Source organism: Salvelinus namaycush, chromosome 7 (assembly GCF_016432855.1).
Source record: "Salvelinus namaycush isolate Seneca chromosome 7, SaNama_1.0, whole genome shotgun sequence".
Classification (NCBI taxonomy): Eukaryota; Metazoa; Chordata; class Actinopteri; order Salmoniformes; family Salmonidae; genus Salvelinus; species Salvelinus namaycush.
Genome location: NC_052313.1, coordinates 3,928,677 through 3,951,854, shown reverse-complemented (window position 1 = coordinate 3,951,854; position 23,178 = coordinate 3,928,677). Strand labels below are relative to the sequence as shown.

At 45.5% G+C, this 23,178-nt stretch overlaps 1 protein-coding gene across 2 annotated transcripts; it reads right to left on the bottom strand.

The window, feature by feature from the left end:
• Positions 1-1,565: 1,565 nt before the first annotated feature.
• On the bottom strand, positions 1,566-20,640 carry LOC120050911 (polypyrimidine tract-binding protein 2-like). Of its 2 annotated transcripts, XM_038997436.1 has the most exons (13): positions 20,534-20,640; positions 19,754-19,781; positions 18,191-18,257; positions 16,671-16,873; positions 13,950-14,246; positions 12,600-12,710; positions 12,245-12,446; positions 8,566-8,681; positions 4,174-4,207; positions 3,577-3,669; positions 3,063-3,279; positions 2,296-2,373; positions 1,566-2,031 (listed from the first exon to the last, which is right to left on the bottom strand). In XM_038997436.1, the coding sequence occupies exons 1-13, from the start codon at positions 20,539-20,541 to the stop codon at positions 1,902-1,904; spliced, it is 1,584 nt and encodes a 527-aa protein (XP_038853364.1). In that variant the 5' UTR covers positions 20,542-20,640; the 3' UTR covers positions 1,566-1,901. The 2 variants fall into 2 exon arrangements, with proteins under 2 accessions (XP_038853364.1, XP_038853365.1); XM_038997437.1 differs by lacking the exon at positions 3,577-3,669.
• Positions 20,641-23,178: the final 2,538 nt, after the last annotated feature.

Below are 23,178 nucleotides of genomic sequence, written 5' to 3'. Positions count from 1 at the left end.
ATATACGCGACTTTTTCCCTCTTGAAAACATACATTTCTAGATACGTTTATCCAGCAAATTGAGGTTGTGGGACTCTTAAAAACCATAGCGGGTATTATATGTAGGTCTGCTTAAAATAACTGTATAAGGAATTAATGTCGTTGATAATGAATCAGGTCCTGTACCTTACCTTATTTTTTTTTCTCCTCCCAGATATATTTTGTATATCAGAGAGGTTCATTCAAATGTTGATTCATTTCCTTTGTGATACAACTGTAAATTAAAGACTAAAAAAGGCACAAACTTTGGTCCCAACCAGGGTTGTCCCTCCTCTAACAGCAACACGTTGACGTCACAACAGGTTCTATTTCGCTAACCTCCTTCCAACACATGCAACAGCAGAGTTTTGGTATCACTTTATTTGAAACTGTACGTCACAAAACAGTCCTAATATTGTCATGACATTTGCTTTGTGTCGTGTGTAATGACAATATTGTGACAGTTAAGTGCAGTTCAAATTAGTAAAGTATTACAAATATATGTTTTATTCCAAGAACTAGAGAGAGCAGGCAGTAGAAGCTTAGAAAACCACTCACCTCTTACCCATGTACATGAATGTGATGAAAAACAAGGGAAGTAAAAACCTATAAATAGCACATTAAGACTATTTTAGTAAAATGTGTAAACTAAAAAATAAAAAAATAAAAAATAAAAAAACGGGGAAAATAAACTAGGGTTAAATCGGTATTGTTCGTTGTTTGTCTACAAGAAGCGTTCAAGCAACGTGGTCTAAATTATCTAAAATAAAAGACTGACTCAACTTCCCCACTCCACAACAACCGCAGTGAATTTAACGAAAAAAAGGAGAGAAAAAAAACTCCACAATTTGAACAGCAACTGAAAAAGGCAAAACTTGGGTGGCAGAAACATACAAACTACACAGTGACACGGGAGAAGAGACAAATCATGTTAAATTTCACATCAAAATTAATGTGCCTCAAAAATCAGACAGGGATTCATGTCAATATTTGGATGTAAAAATAATTGATAGTCTGGTAAGGCACATATCTTGTAGAACTAATCATAGTCAAAAGAGGCGCCCATGTCCATTCATCCACCCTTCGTAATGAGAAGGTAGAAAAGGCAAATAGTTTGCTGATCATACAAATGGGTTACAGGATTAACACAGGGGTCAGGATCAGGGGGTATGGGGTTAACACAGGGGTCAGGGGGTATGTGGTTAACACAGGGGTCAGGGGGTATGGGGTTAACACAGGGGTCAGGGGGTATGGGGTTAACACAGGGGTCAGGGGGTATGGGGTTAACACAGGGGTCAGGGGGTATGGGGTTAACACAGGGGTCAGGGGGTATGGGGTTAACACAGGGGTCAGGGGGTATGGGGTTAACACAGGGGTCAGGGGGTATGGGGTTAACACAGGGGTCAGGGGGTATGGGGTTAACACAGGGGTCAGGGGGTATGGGGTTAACACAGGGGTCAGGGGGTATGGGGTTAACACAGGGGTCAGGGGGTATGGGGTTAACACAGGGGTCAGGGGGTATGGGGTTAACACAGGGGTCAGGGGGTATGGGGTTAACACAGGGGTCAGGATCAGGGGATATGGGGTTAACACAGGGGTCAGGGGGTTAACACAGGGGTCAGGATCAGGGGGTATGGGACTAACACAGGGGTCGGAATCAGGTGAAGGGGTTAAAATGTCCTCAAAACATAGAAGTACAACAATTTCTTCCCCCCGATTTGAGTTTCTGGTTCTCTCTGAAGGAATGACTGATAACACTTAGAAACAATAAGGTCAAAATGTGGTCCTCAAGCGTCTGGAACGAGTCAACAGGGTTAACAAATGCCAGCCAAAATCTGCTAGGGAAAACAGAAAGCGATGTTGTGGAGGATCGTTATGCCGGTTTAGATGGTGGATTTGGAGAAGGAGACTCTCAGGTGATGGTTGTCACCCATGTTGTAATTGTGGAGGTCGATCAGACCCTGGATGGCCTCTTCCACCGTCGACATCTGGAGCAACGCCATTTTGTGATCCCTGGGAAGAGAAGAATGGTTGAACACATCGAAATACAACTTGGATCTGTCGCAAACCGTTCCATCAGCATGTAGTGTATATTCTGCTCTGCTCTCAACCACCCCACAGAATGGACAGGAACACAGGCTCGGCGAGTCTCATCACTCCCTGGAGCTAGCCACAGAGCTACGGCGTGTCGGAATCAATTCTCAAGTTCATTCACAACCAATTGAAGAACAACCGTAGCTCAGTTCTGTTATTATATAGTGGTGAAGAGAGACGTACTGAAAGAACTTGAAAGCGTTCACAGTTCCCCCGGCGTTGGAGAACAGCAGTCGGAGGTCTTCCTCGGTTACGTCCGTTCTGTGGAAACACGTGAATTTAGCATTTTAAGGACACAGCCAACCCAGACACAGACCATAAAACTTTTCTTTAACTAGTCAAATCAGTTAAGAACAAATTCTTATTTTACAATGACAGCCTAACCCGGGCCAAACCCGGTCGATGCTGGGCCAATTGTGCGCCGCCCTATGGGACTCCCAGTCACGACCGGTTGTGACACAGCCTGGAATCGTACCAGGGTCTGTAGTGACGCCTCTAGCACTGAGATGCAGTGCCTTAGACCGCTGCGCCACTCGGGAGCCCTAAGACTTCACTGATCTAAGAACAGTTTTGTATTAGCTCATAATGGTTATTGTTAGGATTTGAACATGGTAAGCAGATCCTGTGTCTGTTGGTGTATTCCCTTAGAGATAAAGTTCCCTTAACTTTTCTTCCAGGTATAGATGTTGTCTCAGATGACCTTCCCCAGGGTCAGATTACCAGATGACCCTCCCCAGGGTCAGATGACCCTCCCCAGGGTCAGATTGTCAGATGACCCTCCCCAAATCATAGTGAGAAAGAACAAAACTGTCCTTAAAATCAGTGTCTAGGGGAATACACTAGACACAGGAGGTGTTTACCATGTCCAAATCCTAACAATAACCATTATGAGTTAATACAAAACTGTTCTTAGATCAGTGTGTAGTGTAGGGGCCATGTGGTAGACTTACGGGATGTTGGAGAGGTGAAGAGTAGTGGTGGGAGGGAAAATGTTCTGAAAGTTCTTGGAGCCGGGCTTCTTGAAGCGGTGTAGGGGCGAGTTAGTGAAGTCTTTGGTGAGGCCCTGGTCATCCAGTCCATCCCTGGGCAGCTGCACCGAGGTGTGCTTAGACAGAGCCACCCTGATGGCTTTCCCATGCATCTTCTGCCCATTCAGGTGACTCATAGCTGGAAGCATTTCATTTGTACCGAGTGAGTTTTTAATACAGCAGTAATTGTGTCCCAAGACAATCACCCCCCCCCCCCACCCCCCCGCATTTAGGAGAGAATCTACTTCAAAAAGAATGGAACAATCAATCAACTAGACACTAAATAAATCTGGGGAGATGTCCTTTTTATCAGTCAATAAACATGACAATGGAGGAGGACCATGCTACCTAGCCGGGGCCGAGGCCTTACCTAGCCGGGGCCGAGGCCTTACCTAGCCGGGGCCGTGGCCTTACCTAGCCGGGGCCGAGGCCTTACCTAGCTGGGCTTGGTTGGCATCAGCCATCTGTATCAGAGCACTGTCTTTCTTATTGTAGAGGATCTTCACCCTCTGGGCATCACCATACACCCCTAGGTTAAAGTCATGAGCAGACGAGAGGAGGGCGAGGAAGAGGAGGAAGAGGAGACAGTGAGGAAACACTTTAGCACTTGAGATAGAGGGAAAGTTTAGGCAAGGCAGAGACAGAGTAAGAGGCTAGATAGAGAGAGTCTGAATGTAGGCTAGAGATCATTCATCAGAATTAACATTTGAAGAGATGTTGACAAGAGGTGTGTGTTAAGGACAGATTGAGACATCCCCATAAACAGATAAGTTAATGACATGTTTGGCTAATTAAACTACTGTACAGGCTATGCCAAATCAATGTACCATGCATTAACACAAATCTATTGATGGGTCAATTTCGATAGCCAAAGAGAGACAGAGAACCAAACCAAATGTAACAGAGGAGCAACAACAAACAACAACAAAAAACTACAAGTCAAAACAATTAGTGCAATATGGAAAAGAACAAAATAAAAAGTGAACGTCTCTTTAGAACAGAAATAAGCAACAGAAAGCTAACGACAACATACCGAAGAGAGTAAACAGACTTTGGGGCGTAACCATCTTTAGAAGAGAAGAGAGCAAGCAGCAGAAGACAGGAAGACAGGTAGAAGAGTCGGAGCGGAGCGGAGGTAGAGAGCGGAGATGGACAGATCATCCAGAACGGAGGAGGGTGGTTTCCCGTAGAATGGTGAAGGTGGTCATGGAGTATGGTTCAAGGCAGTTAATTTGGGGATAAAGGTTGGTTCCGATGGAACAGGTTTTGTTCAAGCACCAAGCATGAGCAGGGGGTTATAGAGATGGAGGGATGGATGGAGGAGCGAGATAGCGCGAGAGGGGGGAGGGATGAAGGGTAGGTAGGTGGGGAGAGAGCGCGAGAGAGGGATGAAGGGCAGGTAGGTAGGGAGAGAGCGCGAGAGGGTAGGTAGGTGGGGAGGGAGAGAGTGAGGGATGAAGAGCAGGTAGTTGGGGAGGGAGGGAGTGAGGGATGAAGAGTAGGTAGTTGGGGAGGGAGAGAGAGAGGGATGAAGGGTGGGTGGGTAGGTATGGGGAGAGAGAGATGAAGGGTAAGTATGTGGGGAGAGAGAGAGAGAGAGAGAGAGGGAAGGAAAATGCAAATGTAAAAAACAAAGTAAGGGAGGGAGACAAATTAAAATACAGGTCAGTACACAGGAAATGATGCAGGAGTTTGGTCAGACTGACTGGTTCATGTACTTTATCACAACTAAACAAGCAAATAAACTGGGCCAAATGTAAATCATCCCCTTGACAAACACGGGTAAGGTACAGTCAATGTCAAAATCATACGAGTTATAGCCTAGCAATGAAGAAACAAAAAAGGCATGCGATAGGCTAGCGCATGAAGTCCAGGATCATTCGGTGTGTAGTAAAGGGTATGAAATGAAGATAACTAGTAGGAAGCAGTCAAAACTCTGGTTAGTATCATCCACATGCAAGAACAGACATGAAACCACCTGGAAGCACTATGGCATCCATAGATCATGTTTGACCCCACAGACATACATGTCAACAGGGTGTGGGGCCCCAAAAACAATAACTGCAAGTCAAAGTATCTGAAATACGGGGTCCTCCCCAGAGACAGAGAGGTAAAGTCAGGAGAGGAGAGAGAGACAGTTACATCTCAGTACAGTACAGCAAAAGGAGAAAGAGAGAATAGGAGAGTTAACCAGCTTCAACTCAACATGGCAGAGAGGGAAGAGTTAACCAGCTTCAGCTCAACATGGCAGAGAGGAGAGTTAACCAGCTTCAGCTCAACATGACAGAGAGGAGAGTTAACCAGCTTCAACTCAACATGGCAGAGAGGGAAGAGTTAACCAGCTTCAGCTCAACATGGCAGAGAGGAGAGTTAACCAGCTTCAGCTCAACATGACAGAGAGAGGAGAGATGAGTTAACCAGCTTCAGCTCAACACGGCAAAGAGGAGAGATGAGTGTGTTAACATGTCGGAGAGAGTAGTGTTAACCAGCTTCAGCTCAACACGGCAGAGAGGAGAGATGAGAGTTAACCAGCTTCAGCTCAACATGACAGAGAGGAGAGATGAGTGTGTTAACATGTCGGAGAGAGTAGAGTGTTAACCAGCTTCAGCTCAACACGGCAGAGAGGAGAGATGAGAGTTAACCAGCTTCAGCTCAACATGGCAGAGAGGAGAGAGTTAACCAGCTTCAGCTCAACATGGCAGAGAGGAGAGATGAGTGTGTTAACATGTCGGAGAGAGTAGTGTTAACCAGCTTCAGCTCAACACGGCAGAGAGGAGAGATGAGAGTTAACCAGCTTCAGCTCAACATGACAGAGAGAGGAGAGATGAGTTAACCAGCTTCAGCTCAACACGGCAGAGAGGAGAGATGAGTGTGTTAACATGTCAGAGAGAGTAGAGTGTTAACCAGCTTCAGCTCAACACGGCAGAGAGGAGAGATGAGAGTTAACCAGCTTCAGCTCAACATGGCAGAGAGGAGAGAGTTAACCAGCTTCAGCTCAACATGGCAGAGAGGAGAGATGAGTGTGTTAACTTCTTGTGAATAGGGGGGCGCTGTTTTCACTTTGGGAAAAATCGTGCCCAAATTAAACGGCCTCGTACTCTGTTCTAGATCATACAATATGCATATTATTATTACTATTGGATAGAAAACACTCAGAAGTTTCTAAAACTGTTTGAATTATATCTGTGAGTAAAACAGAACTCATTTGGCAGCAAACTTCCATACAGGAAGTGAAAAATCTGAAAACGAGGCTCTGTTTCAGGGCCTGCCTATTCAACTGGCTTTTATTTATCGATATGTATGCACTTCATACGCCTTCCACTAGATGTCAACAGGCAGTGGAAGGTTGAATGGGGTGTCTAGCTTGATCTGAGGCCGAATAAGAGCTTTTGGAGTGACAGGTCCGGTATTTTGTTTGTTTTCGACGGCGCGCGGGGGACCTCGACATTGTCTTCTGAAAAGCGTTTGGTATACACGGCGAATTGCTCCGGCTCTGATTTTATTTGATACATATGAGAAAAACATCATAAAGTAGTGGATTTTTCAACCGAGTTTGATCAGTTTATGCAACGTTTATTGGGACTTTTGGAATTTTTCGTTCTTTGCGCCAAGAGATGATGGGCATGTTCGCGCCACATGGCTAGCCAAAGTTGCTAATTCGACAGAAGAAAAGGACATTCTAAAACCAAACAACGATTTATTCTGGAAATAGGACTCCTTGTACAACATTCTGATGGAAGCTCAGCAAAAGTAAGACAATTTATGATGTTATTTCGTATTTCTGTGTAATATGTTTTGACTCCAACTCGGCGGAGAATAGGTGAGCGCTGTCTCACAATAATGCATTTTGTATGTTGTAGTAAAGTTATTTTAAAAAATCTAACACAGCAGTTGCATTAAGAACCAGTGTATCTTTCATTTGCTGTACAACATGTATTTTTTAGTAAAGTTTATGATGAGTTCTTTGGTTAGATTAGGTGACTGTCCAAAATATCTCTGGAGATTTTGGTGAATTGTTGCTACGTATTCACAATGTATAACCACGATTTGCAGCTCTAAATATGCACATTTTCGAACAAAACATAAATGTATTGTATAACATGATGTTATAAGACTGTCATCTGATGAAGTTGTTCAAGGTTAGTGATTCATTTTATCTCTATTTTGTCGGCTTTGTGAAAGCTATTTTGGCAGGGAGTAAATGGCATTGTGTGTTTGGCTATTGTAGTGAGCTAATAGAAATATATGTTGTGTTTTCGCTGTGTAACACTTAAAAAAATCAGAAATATTGGCTGGATTCACAAGATGTTTGTCTTTCATTTGCTGTACACCATGTATTTTTCATAAATGTTTTATAATGAGTATTTAGGTATTTCACGTTGCTCTCTGTAATTATTCTGGCTGCTTTGGTGATATTTTTGATGGTAGCTGCAATGTAAAACTATGATTTATACCTCAAATATGCACATTTTCAAACAAAACAAATTTATTGTATAACATGTTATAAGACTGTCATCTGATGAAGTTGTTTCTTGGTTAGTGACTAATATCTCTATTTGGTTGGTTTTGTGATAGCTACCTATGCGGTAGAAAATTGGTGAAAATATGCGGTTGAGTCTTTTGCTATTGTGGTTAGCTAATAGAAATACATAGTGTTTTCGCTGTAAAACATTTTAAAAATCAGAAATGATGGCTGGATTCACAAGATGTTTATCTTTCATTTGCTGTATTGGACTTGTGATTTCATGAAAATTATATTATATGATATCCCTGTCGCGTTAGGCTATGCTAGTCAGCTTTTTTGATGAGGAGGATCCCGGATCCGGGAGAGAGAAGCGGTAGAGGTTTAAGTAAAGGTTAACCAGCTTCAGCTCAACATGGCGGAGAGAGGAGAGATGAGTGTGTTAACCAGCTTCAGCTCAACATGGCGGAAAGAGGAGAGATGTGTGTTAACCAGCTTCAGCTCAACACGGCAAAGAGGAGAGATGTGTGTTAACCAGCTTCAGCTCAACATGGCAGAGAGAGGAGAGAGTAGAGTGTTAACCAGCTTCATATCAACATGGCGGAGAGAGGAGAGAGTAGAGTGTTAACCAGCTTCAGATCAACATGGCAGAGAGAGGAGAGAGTAGAGTGTTAACCAGCTTCAGATCAACATGGCAGAGAGAGGAGAGAGTAGAGTGTTAACCAGCTTCAGATCAACATGGCAGAGAGAGGAGAGAGTAGAGTGTTAACCAGCTTCAGATCAACATGGCGGAGAGAGGAGAGATTAGAGTGTTAACATGGCAGACAGAGGAGAAAGAGAGAGGCTCAGTCTGCACTGGCAGGCTTTGACATTTATATGGAGAGATGGAGAAAGAGGAGATAGTGTTGGTTTGTGATAAGCGTTTGGCCTACGTCTGGAGGGGGTAGATAGATCATTACTGACCTCTTCGTTGAGGTTGGAGGCCAGGAGCACGCCGCTGGAGCCAGAGTGACCAGACAGAGCCACCCTCCCTGCAGCAGCAGCCGCCGCTGCCGCAGCATTCAGCGGGCTCAGGCCACCTGGAGAGGTCAGAGGGGTCAGGAATTAGACCCAACATGAAGGAGCCAAGGATGAATTCAGCTCACCCTGGGCTAGTGAGGGCAGCGATTTCCCTTTAGGACCAACAGAAAGGTCACCCTGGGCTAGTGAGGGCAGAGATTTCCCTTTAGGACCAACAGAAAGGTCACCCTGGGCTAGTGAGGGCAGAGATTTCCCTTTAGGACCAACAGAAAGGTCACCCTGGGCTAGTGAGGGCAGAGATTTCCCTTTAGGACCAACAGAAAGGTGGAAAATATGCAAAGTCTGCCCACCCAGAGACCTGGGCGAGGTAAAACAAATGTTTCCCTGGCAGTCAGGTAGACGGGTACAGACAGTCCAGTAATAGTGATTCCACCTGACACTAGACAAGGACCATGTTAACAAACATGAGCAGAGAAACAGACCTCACAGAACCAGAGATGTAAAAAGCAGAGCTGGCCCCTAAACCAGTGTCACGCTTCCAACTTCCAGACACCATGAGTCCCAAAGAACACGCCAGAGAGGAAGAGGGGGGATCTACCCGCGATCTTACCAAGCAGAGGGGGGATCTATCCGCGATCTTACCAAGCAGAGGAGGGGGGGGATCTACCCGCGATCTTACCAAGCAGAGGAGGGGGGATCTACCCGCGATCTTACCAAGCAGAGGAGGGGGGATCTACCCGCGATCTTACCAAGCAGAGGAGGGGGGGGATCTACCCGCGATCTTACCAAGCAGAGGAGGGGGGGATCTACCCGCGATCTTACCAAGCAGAGGAGGGGGGGGATCTACCCGCGATCTTACCAAGCAGAGGGGGGATCTACCCGCGATCTTACCAAGCAGAGGAGGGGGGGGGATCTACCCGCGATCTTACCAAGCAAAGGAGAGGGATCTACCCGCGATCTTACCAAGCAGAGGAGAGGGATCTACCCGCGATCTTACCAAGCAGAGGAGGGGGATCTACCCGCGATCTTACCACGCAGAGGGGGATCTACCCGCGATCTTACCACGCAGAGGGGGATCTACCCGCGATCTTACCAAGCAGAGGGGGATCTACCCGCAATCTTACCAAGCAGAGGAGGGGGATCTACCCTCGATCTTACCAAGCAGAGGAGGGGGATCTACCCTCGATCTTACCAAGCAGAGGAGGGGGATCTACCCTCGATCTTACCAAGCAGAGGGGGGGTCTACCCGGGATCTTACCGAGCAGAGAGAGGGGGTCTACCTGGGATCTTACCAAGCAGAGAGAGGGGGTCTACCTGGGATCTTACCAAGCAGAGAGGGGGATCTACCCGCGATCTTACCAAGCAGAGGAGGGGGGGGATCTACCCGCGATCTTACCAAACAGAGGGGGGGATCTACCCGCGATCTTACCAAGCAAAGGAGAGGGATCTACCCGCGATCTTACCAAGCAGAGGGGGATCTACCCGCGATCTTACCAAGCAGAGGGGGATCTACCCGCGATCTTACCAAGCAGAGGGGGATCTACCCGCGATCTTACCAAGCAGAGAAGGGGGATCTAGCCGCAATCTTACCAAGCAGAGAAGGGGGATCTACCCGCGATCTTACCAAGCAGAGAAGGGGGATCTACCCGCGATCTTACCAAGCAGAGGAGGGGGATCTACCCGCGATCTTACCAAGCAGAGGGGGATCTACCCGCGATCTTACCAAGCAGAGGGGGATCTACCCGCGATCTTACCAAGCAGAGGGGGGGTCTACCTGGGATCTTACCAAGCAGAGAGAGGGGGTCTACCTGGGATCTTACCGAGCAGAGGGGGGGGGGGTCTACCCGGGATCTTACCGAGCAGAGAGGGGGGGTCTACCCGGGATCTTACCGAGCAGAGAGGGGGGGTCTACCCGGGATCTTACCGAGCAGAGAGAGGGGATCTACCCGCGATCTTACCGAGCAGAGGGGGGGATCTACCCGCGATCTTACCGAGCAGAGGAGGGGGGATCTACCCGCGATCTTACCAAGCAGAGGGGGGGGGGATCTACCCGCGATCTTACCAAGCAGAGGAGGGGGGGATCTACCCGCGATCTTACCAAGCAAAGGAGGGGGATCTACCCGCGATCTTACCAAGCAGAGGAGAGGGATCTACCCGCGATCTTACCAAGCAGAGGAGAGGGATCTACCCGCGATCTTACCAAGCAGAGGAGAGGGATCTACCCGCGATCTTACCAAGCAGAGGAGAGGGATCTACCCGCGATCTTACCAAGCAGAGGAGAGGGATCTACCCGCGATCTTACCAAGCAGAGGAGGGGGATCTACCCGCGATCTTACCAAGCAGAGGAGGGGGATCTACCCGCGATCTTACCAAGCAGAGGGGGATCTACCCGCGATCTTACCAAGCAGAGGAGGGGGATCTACCCGCGATCTTACCAAGCAGAGGGGGATCTACCCGCAATCTTACCAAGCAGAGGGGGATCTACCCGCGATCTTACCAAGCAGAGGAGGGGGATCTACCCGCGATCTTACCAAGCAGAGGAGGGGGATCTACCCGCGATCTTACCAAGCAGAGGAAGGGGGTCTACCCGCGATCTTACCGAGCAGAGAGAGGGGGTCTACCCGGGATCTTACCGAGCAGAGAGAGGGGGTCTACCCGGGATCTTACCAAGCAGAGAGAGGGGGTCTACCTGGGATCTTACCAAGCAGAGAGGGGGGGTCTACCCGGGATCTTACCGAGCAGAGGGGGGGGGGCTACCTGGGATCTTACCGAGCAGAGAGGGGGGGTCTACCTGGGATCTTACCGAGCAGAGAGGGGGGGTCTACCTGGGATCTTACCGAGCAGAGAGGGGGGGGTCTACCTGGGATCTTACCGAGCAGAGAGGGGGGGTCTACCTGGGATCTTACCGAGCAGAGAGGAGGGGGGGGGGGTGTCTACCTGGGATCATACCGAGCAGAGAGGGGGGGTCTACCTGGGATCTTACCGAGCAGAGAGGAGGGGGGGGGGGGTCTACCTGGGATCTTACCGAGCAGAGAGAGGGGGTCTACCTGGGATCTCACCGAGCAGAGAGAGGGGGGGGGGGTCTACCTGGGATCTTACCGAGCAGAGAAGGGGGGGGGGGTGTCTACCTGGGATCTTACCGAGCAGAAAGGGGGGTGTCTACCTGGGATCTTACCGAGCAGAGAGGAGGGGGTCTACCTGGGATCTTACCGAGCAGAAAGGAGGGGGTCTACCTGGGATCTTACCGAGCAGAAAGGAGGGGGTCTACCTGGGATCTTACCGAGCAGAGAGGGGGGGGGGGGGGGGGTCTACCTGGGATCTTACCGAGCAGAGAGGGGGGGGGGTCTACCTGGGATCTTACCGAGCAGAGAGGGGGGGGTCTACCTGGGATCTTACCGAGCAGAGAGGGGGGGGGTCTACCTGGGATCTTACCGAGCAGAGAGGGGGGGGGGGGGGGGTCTACCTGGGATCTTACCGAGCAGAGAGGAGGGGGTCTACCTGGGATCTTACCGAGCAGAGAGGGGGGGGGGGGGTCTACCTGGGATCTTACCGAGCAGAGAGGGGGGGGGGTCTACCTGGGATCTTACCGAGCAGAGAGGAGGGGGTCTACCTGGGATCTTACCGAGCAGAGAGTTGGAGTCCTTGCCTTGGAAGGCAGCAGCCATGTTGGGGTCCATGGCAGGCTGTCCATCCCCGGCGGGGAGCTCTGGCCGGGTGTAGTCACGGCTCTTGTCGTTGTTGTACTTGACGTTCAGGTTGACCAGCTTGGAGTAATCGATGCGGAGCGTACAGCACGAGTTGTAGATGTTCTGACCATCCAGGGCCTGAGGAACAATGGAACGATTCCACTTGAGTTTATTTGCCATATGTAATGATAAGTGAAGTATAACCGAAAATCTTTGCAAAACAGCAACTATACAAATTATAAAACTCAGTACATAACAAATTGATAATGAACGATGAAAAGTCCCACTCACTATTTTGGCTTGCTGGGCGGTCGGTGGGTCGTTGAACTGCAGCAGAGCCTGGAACTGATTGTTCTTGGTGAATGTGATTATCTTCATGACCGTGCCGAACTTTGAGAAGATCTGACCCCCCAAAAAACAAACAGCAGCAATACAAAAATATTGAAAATACAACCTCTACGAAATAGCTGATGTATAACTATCAGATGTAATATGAAACTGCTGCTAAAAATCATCATTTTGTAATGAGATGAAAGGGCAGGAGGTGGTAGTCAAGTTGTTATGTCACATGCAAGTGACAAGTACAGTGAAATGCCTTTCATGCAAACTCAAAACCCAACAGTGCAATAATCAATAACAATGTGAATGGCATGGCACCGTCTCTGCCTGGCCGGTTCCCCTCTCTGCCTCTAACCCTATTACAGGGGCTGAGTCACTGGCTTACTGGTGCTCTTCCATGCCGTCCCTAGGAGGGGTGCGTCACTTGTGTAGGTTGAGTCACGTGATCTCCCCTGTCCGGTTTTTACCACACCTCCTGATATAGATGTCCTGGATGGCAGTGAGCTCGGCCCAAGTGATGTACTGGGATGTCCACACCACCCTCTGTGGAACCATGCAATCGAGGGCGGTGCCATTGCCATACCAGGCAGTGATGCAGCCAGTCAAAATGCTCTCAAATGGTACAGAGGAATTTGAGGGCCCATTTTATTTGTTCTTAATGCTGTTGCGTCTTCTTTGGGCCATTTTAAGTCTTTAGTGATTTGGACACCAAGGAACTCGAAGCTCTCGACCTGCTCCACTGCAGGCCTGTCGATGTGGAGAGTCCTGAGTCTTGTTGGTAGCAAATCTGCGATCGGAGGTCGTCCATTTTATTGTCGAGTGACTGTATGTTGGCCAGCGGATTGGGGGGGGGGCAGAGGTGGCTGGTTTTACCTTTGCCTTAATCTCACCAGGATTCTCCACCCCCTTTTGCCTCTAAAGCCGACGTTTCCGCTTGGGTAGCCTGAAAATTGGGTCGGAATTACAGAGAGCCCAGGGAAGATGAGTAGAAGTTGAAGCCGGATATGGAGTAAGTAACTGCTGGTCTGATGTTCAAAAGTTATTGTCGGTTGTAAGAATTAATAGTGCATACATTTAATAGTGCATGAAAATAAAGCAAAAAGAAGCAAAAATAATCACAAATAGCAAAGTTTGGTCGGAGCTTGCAAAACGGCTGCCATCCAGGACAGCGCCATTGATTCGGATCACGTCTGTACAAAATGGAGGATAATCACAATATTTTTTTATTTTATATTGCATTCTGGCATCTGACTCTGACAAACCTATTAGAAAAACTAAAAATACATAGTGAATGTAGGTTACCTGCTGCAGCACATCCAGAGTGACTGGGTAGAACATGTTGTCAATGATTATTCTGAGCACAGGGCTTGATGCAGCGGTTAGATCCGCAATGGAGCCTGACGTAGGAGTACCTCCTCCTTGGACCGCTGACACCGCCTGCAGGACGGCCTGGGCCCGCTGGTTTCCACTATCTGTTTTGAGTTCTTTGTGGTTGGAATACTGGATGAATACGGGGACGTTCCGAACATGCGGTGTCACAGTAGAGTAGTAGTTGATCATGGTTATTGCTGCTTCCTCTGTCCCCAGCTCCAAGAAAGCCTGAAGACCAATAGATAGAAACAGCATTTAGTCTTCTGTTAGGCTACATACCCAATGGCATCCTATGAAGTCTTATGATACAGTTCAATGAAACTGTACCATGTCTGTAGCCAAGGATCCAGACTAACATTTTCCCCTGGTGGCACCAAGTTTTTCCAGTTGGAGGCACCAGCCTACGATTTGGTCACACCCTCCAAAAAGTGTTTTGTATATTTTTATAATATTTTACTCCTATTTTTATATTTTTGGGAATGTTCAATAAAATGAATTTCCCTACATCTTTATGTGCACTAATATCATATTGTAATTAATTTTAGAGATAATTCTCCACCGGAATAACTCAATCACATTAGCTAGATGGCTAACTAACTATAATAGCCACTGCTAGTAGCCATGTATTAAGCTAACAATACATTTTGTTCATGTCTAAAAGAATATTGCTGTTGTCGTCTACCACTCAATGAAGGCCTATGAAATCGCAAAGACCAAATGCGCAGTTCGCTCGCTCCGTATCTCAAAGCCATATCAAATATCTTGGTTGTAAGATAGTTGCTATTGAGCTCAAAATTGAAAGCAGAGAAGAAGAAAAAAGTATTGATACCAACAGAAAACTAATAAGCTCCTTTCTTCAACTGTGACAACAGGAGAGCTGTGTTTTTCAGGCAATTTTGTTATACAATCCAAACGCTTTTCTTTCTCCGAGAGCATTTCCCCCCGCCTGGGAACTAAGAGCGGTTTGCGCGACTGCATCAGTAGGAAACGGGTACCAGGGGCAGGTAGACACTCATCACAGGAATCATGTGGATAATGTACTTTACGGTTTGACCAAATTATGGTTTAGCCTCCTAAAAAAAATGTTTTACTTGCTAAGCCAAGTCAAAGGGTGGCAAAATGTGATTAAATGGTAGCAGTCTGGAACCCTGGTATCATAAAATACTTTATAGACAGGGAGTGGGACATAAACGAAGAAAACATGGCGATTAATGCAACAAAATTGTAAACATGACATTCATGTCAGACAAACAAACACAGCCAATGTTTTTTTAAATCCTTGTGACAAGGAATACAAATGGATTAAAACACAGGCAATTATGAATCAGACAAGAGGTCACACAAGAAAGGACAAAGGGCCAACCGACCATAGCCTACTCCTTCAAAGATACACATTCAATCTTTGGCAAGCCCCTGACAGAGAACACAATCTAAATTGGCTGCTGTATTATTCTGGGCCAAAGATCGTCTATTAAATTGACAGGACAGTCGACTGACCGCTCTAACAATGGAAAACGATGTCCTCAAAGATGGAAGGCAGGCGAGATCAGGTGGGACCATTCTAGCCAATGAGAGGGCAGATACGTATGTGAACTACAGGCCATAGTATCTTTGTTACTGTGCCATATTAGTGTCCGTGACAGCTGGGGCAGCGCCATTGAGGCCATCTCCTCTTTCAAGCAGGAGTTGGAACCGGTTCAAGGAAGAGAACAGAAAAATACATTTGTCAACGAACAGAATCAGAACCAGGAACGAAAGTGATCTACACTGTTACGGAACAGAACCTTTATTCTAAAAGCATGGGAACCAGTTAACAACAACATAGTGCCTGTGCAAAGCCCTTACTCTGTCACTAAGATAGATATTCCAGCATCTGCCTGCCAGCTAAAAATCTTTGCCAGTGTTTGTGCCTGTGTAGGCTACCTGCCCCTCCGAAGCACATGCTACTGTAGCCTACTGACATTACTTGATTCAGAAATTAGGTAGAGATTTTTTATTAGAGAAGACATGATTGGGCTCCCGAGTGGCACAGCTGTCTACGGCACTGCATCTCAGTGCTAGAGGCGCCACTACAGACACCCTGGTTCAAATTCCAGCTGTATCAACAACTGGCCATGATCGGGTGTCCTATAGGGCGGCGCACAATTGGCCCAGCGTTGTCCGGGTTTGGCCGTAATTGTAAATAAGAATGTGTTCTCAACTGACTTGCCTAGTTAAATAAAAGGTAACATTTAAATTGGATTTATTAACTACAAAAATATATGTTTTTAATTTTAATTCTGGTGCCACTCTGCATACAAGCTTGTTAGTCCAACGTTAACTTTCAGAAGTTAAGACATAAGTATAACTGTGTGGACCTAATACATAACAAGATACCCTGCGTTTCAAGCCTCCTCCTCCTCAACCCTCCCTGCCTCGCCCTCTCCCCAATCACAAAATGCCACATGTTCCCTTATATCAGTGCATTTGTAACAACCTAACCATTACGTAACTTCTATTAGATCAAATAGAACTCACGTAGCAAATTAGCAATTACATTTTGTATTAACCAATTTTGACACTCATTGACCTACATACAAAAATTCCTCCCATTGTAGGCTTATTTTTCGTATAGATTGCTGATTGCCTGTTCCTCTATCTGGGCACACTCACCTGGTTTTTCCCCTTAAGCGTCAGGATATTTGTGACCTTCCCGAAAGGTAACCCCAGGGCAATGACCTCCGATTCTGAAGTTTCATTGGGCAGTTTTCTGATGTGCAGCACACGAGAGGGAGGGGCCTCCATCCGGTCTTCCACTCTCAGCTTTTTACTGTCGCTCCCATTGGATTTACTGTCGCTCCCATTGGCTGTAACATCTAGATAGAAGACACAGCTTTTATTGTCCCAATCCTGCTCTAAAGCCACCCCTCAGAAAGCACAAAACACCCACTAACTAAAGAGGAGCACGGAATGAACACCACTAGACTCCATCCTCTTACGATGGACGAACATGTCATACCTAAACTTCAGTATTAGTGTTTCTCAAACATTTAAAGTATAATACTATATTTGGCATCTGAATGCAATATACACTGAGTGTACAAAACATTAGGAACCCCCCCCCCTCTTTTGCCCGCAGAACAGCCTCAATTCATCAGGGCATGGACTCTACAAGGTGTCGAAAGCCGTTTCACAGGGATGCTGACCCATGTTGTTTTAAATACTTCCCACAGTTGTGTCAACTTGGCTGAATGTCCTTTGGGTGGTGGACCATTCTTGATACACACTGGAAACGGTTGAGCATGAAAAACCCAGCAGCGTTGCAGTTCTTGACACACTCAAACCGGTGCACCTGGCACCTACTACCATACCCCGTTCAAAGGCACTTAACTTTTGTCTTGCCCGTTCACCCTCTGAATGGCACACATACACAATGTCTCAATTGTCTCAAGCCTTAAAAATCCTTCTTTAACACGTCTTGTCCTCTTCATCTACACTGATTGAAATAGATTTCACAGGTGACATCAATAAGAGATCATAGCTTACACCTGGATTCACCTGGTCAGTCTATGTCATAGAAAGAGCAGGTGCTCCTAATGTTTTGTTGAGGATTTCAAGTTACATTAATACAGAAACTTTTCCCAGTCAACCCGTGTCAGGCTTCATTCTCTTCAGCCCCGGCGGCAGGTAGCTTAGTGGTTAGAGCGTTGGGCCAATAACCGAAAGGTTGCTGGATCGAATCCCTGAGCTGACAAGGTAAAAATCTGTCGTTCTGCCCCTGAACAAGGAAGTTAAGAACAAATTATTTTTTACAATGACAGCCTAGGAACAGTGGGTTACACTGTTCCTAGGCTGTCATTGTAAAAAAGAATTTGTTCTTAACTGACTTGCCTGTTAAAATGTTTTTTTTTTTTTTTAAATACCTTACTATAGTTCCTCTAAGACATTACAGCCATGTTCTGAAGAGATCTAGCCTATTGAAATGCACCACATCTCTATTTCAGTCACATGCTAGCGTGTGTCCACCTACACATACCGAAACACCTGCCGCGAGGAAGACATTGACCAATACAGCCGTTCTACTTCAAACATTCATTAATCCTTTGACTTATTTGAATGCCGTTGGAACACGGTCAAATTACTTATGCAAATATCTCTTCAGAGAGGGCTGGGGGGGGGGACCCCAAACTTACCACTGATACTGCTCATTTCAGATCCACTGTTGTAGACACTGGTTGACATCAACTCATCTGATCCTCTCTGGAGAAAGAAAACAAAGAGAGAAAGAGGGAGAGAAAGAGAGAAAGTGGGAGGGAGAGAATAAGAGAAAGAGAATAAGAGAAAGAGAGAAAGTGGGAGAGAGAGAGAAAGAAAGAAATTGAGAGCAAGCAGAGCCCCTGAAAGACGACAATGAAATACAGATCTCTCTCTGGACAGTCAGAGAAAACAGAGGGGGGACATAAAACCAGAAAGAGTCGCCTCGTTTTTTTTTTGTTCTAGTGTCAGTCAGCTTAATCTCATGGAGTCTCAAGATGTCAGACATGTCATTTCATCTGGGAAATCCCAGAAGGCTCTGAGCCGTCTGTCCGCTGGGCTGCAGTAAGCGTCTGTCCGCTGGGCTGCAGTTGGTGGCTGACGCGCTCAGAGTCCTGCTAAAACTGACAGACGGGACAGCAATGCTATGCCTGGAGCCATTAGAGACCCATCTAACAGGCCTGGGTCTTAAGCTTTTTTCTATTTTTGTCTGAAATGTTCTTTCTCTCTAACAAAATGTATAGACGCAATAAACTCTGTAAGGCCAGAGTCCACAAATACATTTTAGTAAGTTGTCTAGCTTAAAAACGTGACAACTAGGCCAAGGCTAATTCACACCAGGGCTGGGAATGTAGCTGAAAGGAACGCTTCTCAAAGCAAACTTTATTTTGGACGTGAAACATTGATGAAATAAACACAGAGGCAAAGCCCAGGTTTGTTATAAAGAGTATTTCCATTAGAGGAAGTTACCTTTGTTTTGAACCAGATGGAACAAGGGTTATTGGACACGAATCAAGTTGGAAGGGTACAGGATCACCAAGCATTTATAAGAGAACAAGTTTCTCCCTAAACAGATTCGACTTATGTTGTTCCTATTTAGTTACTGTTGTTCTAATATCATGAAAGCTAGAAATGAGGACTTGAAATGTAGCTGTATTTTTTGGACCCGATACTACATACTCTCTCAACAGTATTAAGTTACATTTAGGATTCTGTACTCATACCAGTAGGTCTATGCCCAGATCCTGACTTGAAAGCACAACTTTTTAAACAATTGTTGTCAATGGGAGAGAGGTAAATTTGAGTTGTGTGTCAGGCATCTGCCCATAAAATACTCTAGGGGTCGAAAAACTGGATGGAGGCAAACCTTGACCAGCGTGAGATACATTAATCTGATGTAGCCTAATGTAACAACTCAACTGGGTAAGATTTTTTTTTTTTTTTTGCCATAGCAATGAAAGGGAATTTCATAGCTATAACTAGCTATAACCTTTGCCATAAATAAATATATACATATTTTACCTTTATTTAACTAGGCAAGTTCTTATTTTACAATCACGGCCTACCGGGGAACAGTGGGCTAACTGCCTGGTTCAGTGGCAGAACGACAGATTTGTACCTTGTCCGCTCCGGAGATTCGAGCCAGCAACCTTTCGGTTACTGGCCCAACGCTCTAACCACCAGGCTACTTGCCATAGAGAGGGCATTGGGCTGAAGCTTACCTTCACACCAACTGCAACATCTCCCATACTGAAAAAGAGAGGGAACAGAATGATTAGCTACCTCGTTAAGCCAAATCGTTCCACAATTATAGCAGCATGCCGCTGCTTCTTTACTTATCTGGAGTTCAACTAGCTAGTAGCTAAGGAAGTTAGCTAGCAGGCTAACGTTAGTGTCGTGGCTACATGCAAAAAGAAAACCACCAGTGACAAACGTTTCTCTCTCTCCACACCAGCGCATACGTTAGCTAGTGAACTCCTAGTTACACATATAAAATGGGTAACCTGTATGGCAATGCACGTTAGCCAGGGATTTTGTAGTTTAACGGTGTTGATAGCTTTGTGAGTGGATAGCTTACGCTAGCTACAATTCCGATCAACAAAGGATAAAATTAATGATCACCGGACAAGTGACGACACACTTTGTCATGCTTGAGTGGTCCTCATTTCTTAAGACTAGCTTGAGCTAGCTAGTTAACTCACGTTAGCTGAACGTGATTGCCCAGTCAATTTATTAGCTGGTTTCTTAACAGTTACAAAAGCAAAATATACTTTTAGTTATCTAACTAAAGCTAACTTGCCATCGCCGTCTGGCAGTTCACATGCCCAGCCAGGAGTTAGCTAACGTTAGCTAGCCAAGCTAACGTAACGTTAGCTAGCGACCCTTAGCTTAAATAAAAACCAAGCTAGGGTGAGGTAAGCAAGCTACTCGAATTGAATCAACTAAATATTGCCGCGCATGATGAATCGTTCATGAACAACACATAGATGGCCAATACATACCCGTCCATTGCTAGAATATCGTTATAAACGACACAGTTTTTTTTTGCACTTCTCTTGCCAACAGCACAAACAACATACAACAAAATGGAGGGACTTGAGAGCTTGGCGGAAATAATCGAACCCGGCGGAAATAGTCGAACAAAAAACGTGTTTCGTTTTACACGCAGCAGCATGTATTTTTCTCTGTAAAACCAATTTGAACATTTTAAGACATAATGGTACGCTATTTTGTACTTCATAGAGGCTTTAAATTGATGCATTGTCATTAATTAGTCTACATCATTTGCTGTGAACATTGAGTTGTTGGGTTTTATTTTTTAGGCTATAGGTCTGTTTGTTTATCCTTTTAATGTGACTCTAGGTTGTGCTACGTGTGCCTATATCAAACATGGGCATGGCTATATTACACATATACACTGAACAAAAATATAAACCCAATATGTAAAGTGTTGGTTTCTCTCACATTTTGTGCATACATTTGTTTACATCCCTGTTAGTGAGCATTTCTCTTTTGCCAAGATAATTCATCCACCTGACAGGTGTGGCATATCAAGAAGCTGATTAAACAGCGTGATCATTACACAGGTGCACGTTGTGCTGGGGACAATAAAAGGCCACTCTAAAATGTGAAGTTTTGTCACACAACACAATGCCACAGATGTCTCAAGTTTTGAGGGAGCGTGTAATTGGCATGCTGACTGCACGAATGTCCACCAGAGCTGTTGCCAGATAATTGAATGTTCATTTCTCTACCATAAGCTGCCTCCAACTTCGTTTAGAGAATTTGGCAGTATGTCAAACCGGCATCACAACCGCAGACCACATGTATGGCGTTGTGTGGGCAATGTATGTCAATGTTGTGAACAGAGTGCCACGTGGTGTGGGGTTATGGTATGAGCAGGCATAAGCCATGGACAACGAACACAATTGCATTTTATCGATGGCAATTTGAATGCACAAAAATACTGTGATGAGATTGTGAGGCCCATTGTCGTACCATTCATCCGCCGTCATCACCTCATGTTTGAGCATGATAATGCACGGCCACATGTCACAAGGATCTGTACAAAATTCCTGGAAGCTGAAAATGTCCCAGTTCTTCCATGGCCTGCATACTCACCAGACATGTCACCCATTGTGCATGTTTGGGATGCTCTGGACCCATGTGTACAACAGCGTGTTCGAATTCACGCTAATATCCAGCAACTAAGCACAGCAATTGAAGAGGAGTGGGACAACATTCCCCAGGCCACAATCAACAGCCTGATCAACTCTATGTGAAGGAGATGTCGTGCTACATGAGACCAATATTGGTCACACCAGATACCGACTGGCTTTCTGATCCACATCCCTACTTTTTTTTAAGGTATCTGTGACCAACAGATGCATATCTGTATTCCCAGTCATGTGAAATCCATAGATTAGGGCCTAATGAATTTATTTCCGTTGACTGATTTCCTTATATGAACTAAGTAAAATCTTTGAAATTGTTGCATGTTGCGTTTATTTTTCCCCCCAGTATAATATGACCCCTCTATGGAAAGATGAGATTCTCAGGAACACGGGACTCGTCACGGGACTCGTCTGAAGTCGGTACCGGCGATCTGCCAACTTCCGTCTGTAGCGTCAGAACCGTTTGGGCTACAAACTAATACCATCCCACTATGGAAAGGGGAGATTCTCACAAACACGATAGTGTTCTCCGTTTCACGGGACTCATCAGAAGGTAACCCAGTACCGGTTAAAACAAATTATAATGGAAGAATGGAGATAGTTTTGTGGCAAAAAAAGGGGGGGTTAAATGTGTCCAAAAATGAAAAATATTTCATTAGCTTTCTTATATCTCAGAGAAATAGGAAAGACATTTCCAAACTTAATTCCTTATGTTTTTTTGTTGTTTTTTTACTGTTTTGAATGTGTTATTCAATGTGTTTCTATGGGCTATATCAGTAAAGGCCAAATTCAATATTTGTTCAAATAATTCCAAAAACGAACAAAAAAAACAGATTTGATACATTCAGGTTTTGTCACGTTCTGACCATAGTTCCTTTTTTATGTCTTTATTTTGGTTTGGTCAGGCGTGAGTTGGGGTGGGCATTCTATGTTGTTTTTTCTATGTTTTCCATTTCTGTGTTTGGCCTGGTATGGTTCTCAATCAGAGGCAGCTGTCGATCGTTGTCTCTGATTGAGAATCATACTTAGGTAGCCTGTTTTCCCCATTTTGGTTGTGGGTGATTGTTTTTGTGTTTGTTTTTGTGTTTGTGTCACCATTCAGGACTGTTTGGGTTTTCGTTGTCATTCACTTTGTTATTTTTTGTATTTTGTCGTGTTCGGTTTTATTAAAATATCATGGACACTTACCACGCTGCGTATTGGTCCGATCATTCATACTCCTCGTCTGAAGAGGAGGAAAGCCGTTACAGGGTTCCTATAATTTAAAGTAAAATAGCTAAATGGTCCATGGTATGACCATCTTAAAACAGATAGAGATGTGAATCCAAGATATACATTATTACCTTGAAAATTACATTTGAACTCAACCAAAGCTTGAAACCCTAGGTATATATTGTCTATTTTTAGTTGAACCACTGGGTTGAATTGAAACAATAGCTGTTGATGACTTTCGTAAATGCTATATAGGCCTA

What these genes read in the sequence shown, in the direction of transcription:
- LOC120050911 (XM_038997436.1), bottom strand. An exon ending in AAGTCTGTTTACTCTCTTCG is followed by an intron (nt 3,670 to 4,173) that starts GTATGTTGTCGT and finishes ACTTTAACCTAG; the next exon opens with GGGTGTATGGTGATGCCCAG. An exon ending in TGCCAACCAAGCCCAGCTAG is followed by an intron (nt 3,280 to 3,576) that starts GTAAGGCCTCGG and finishes AAATGCTTCCAG; the next exon opens with CTATGAGTCACCTGAATGGG.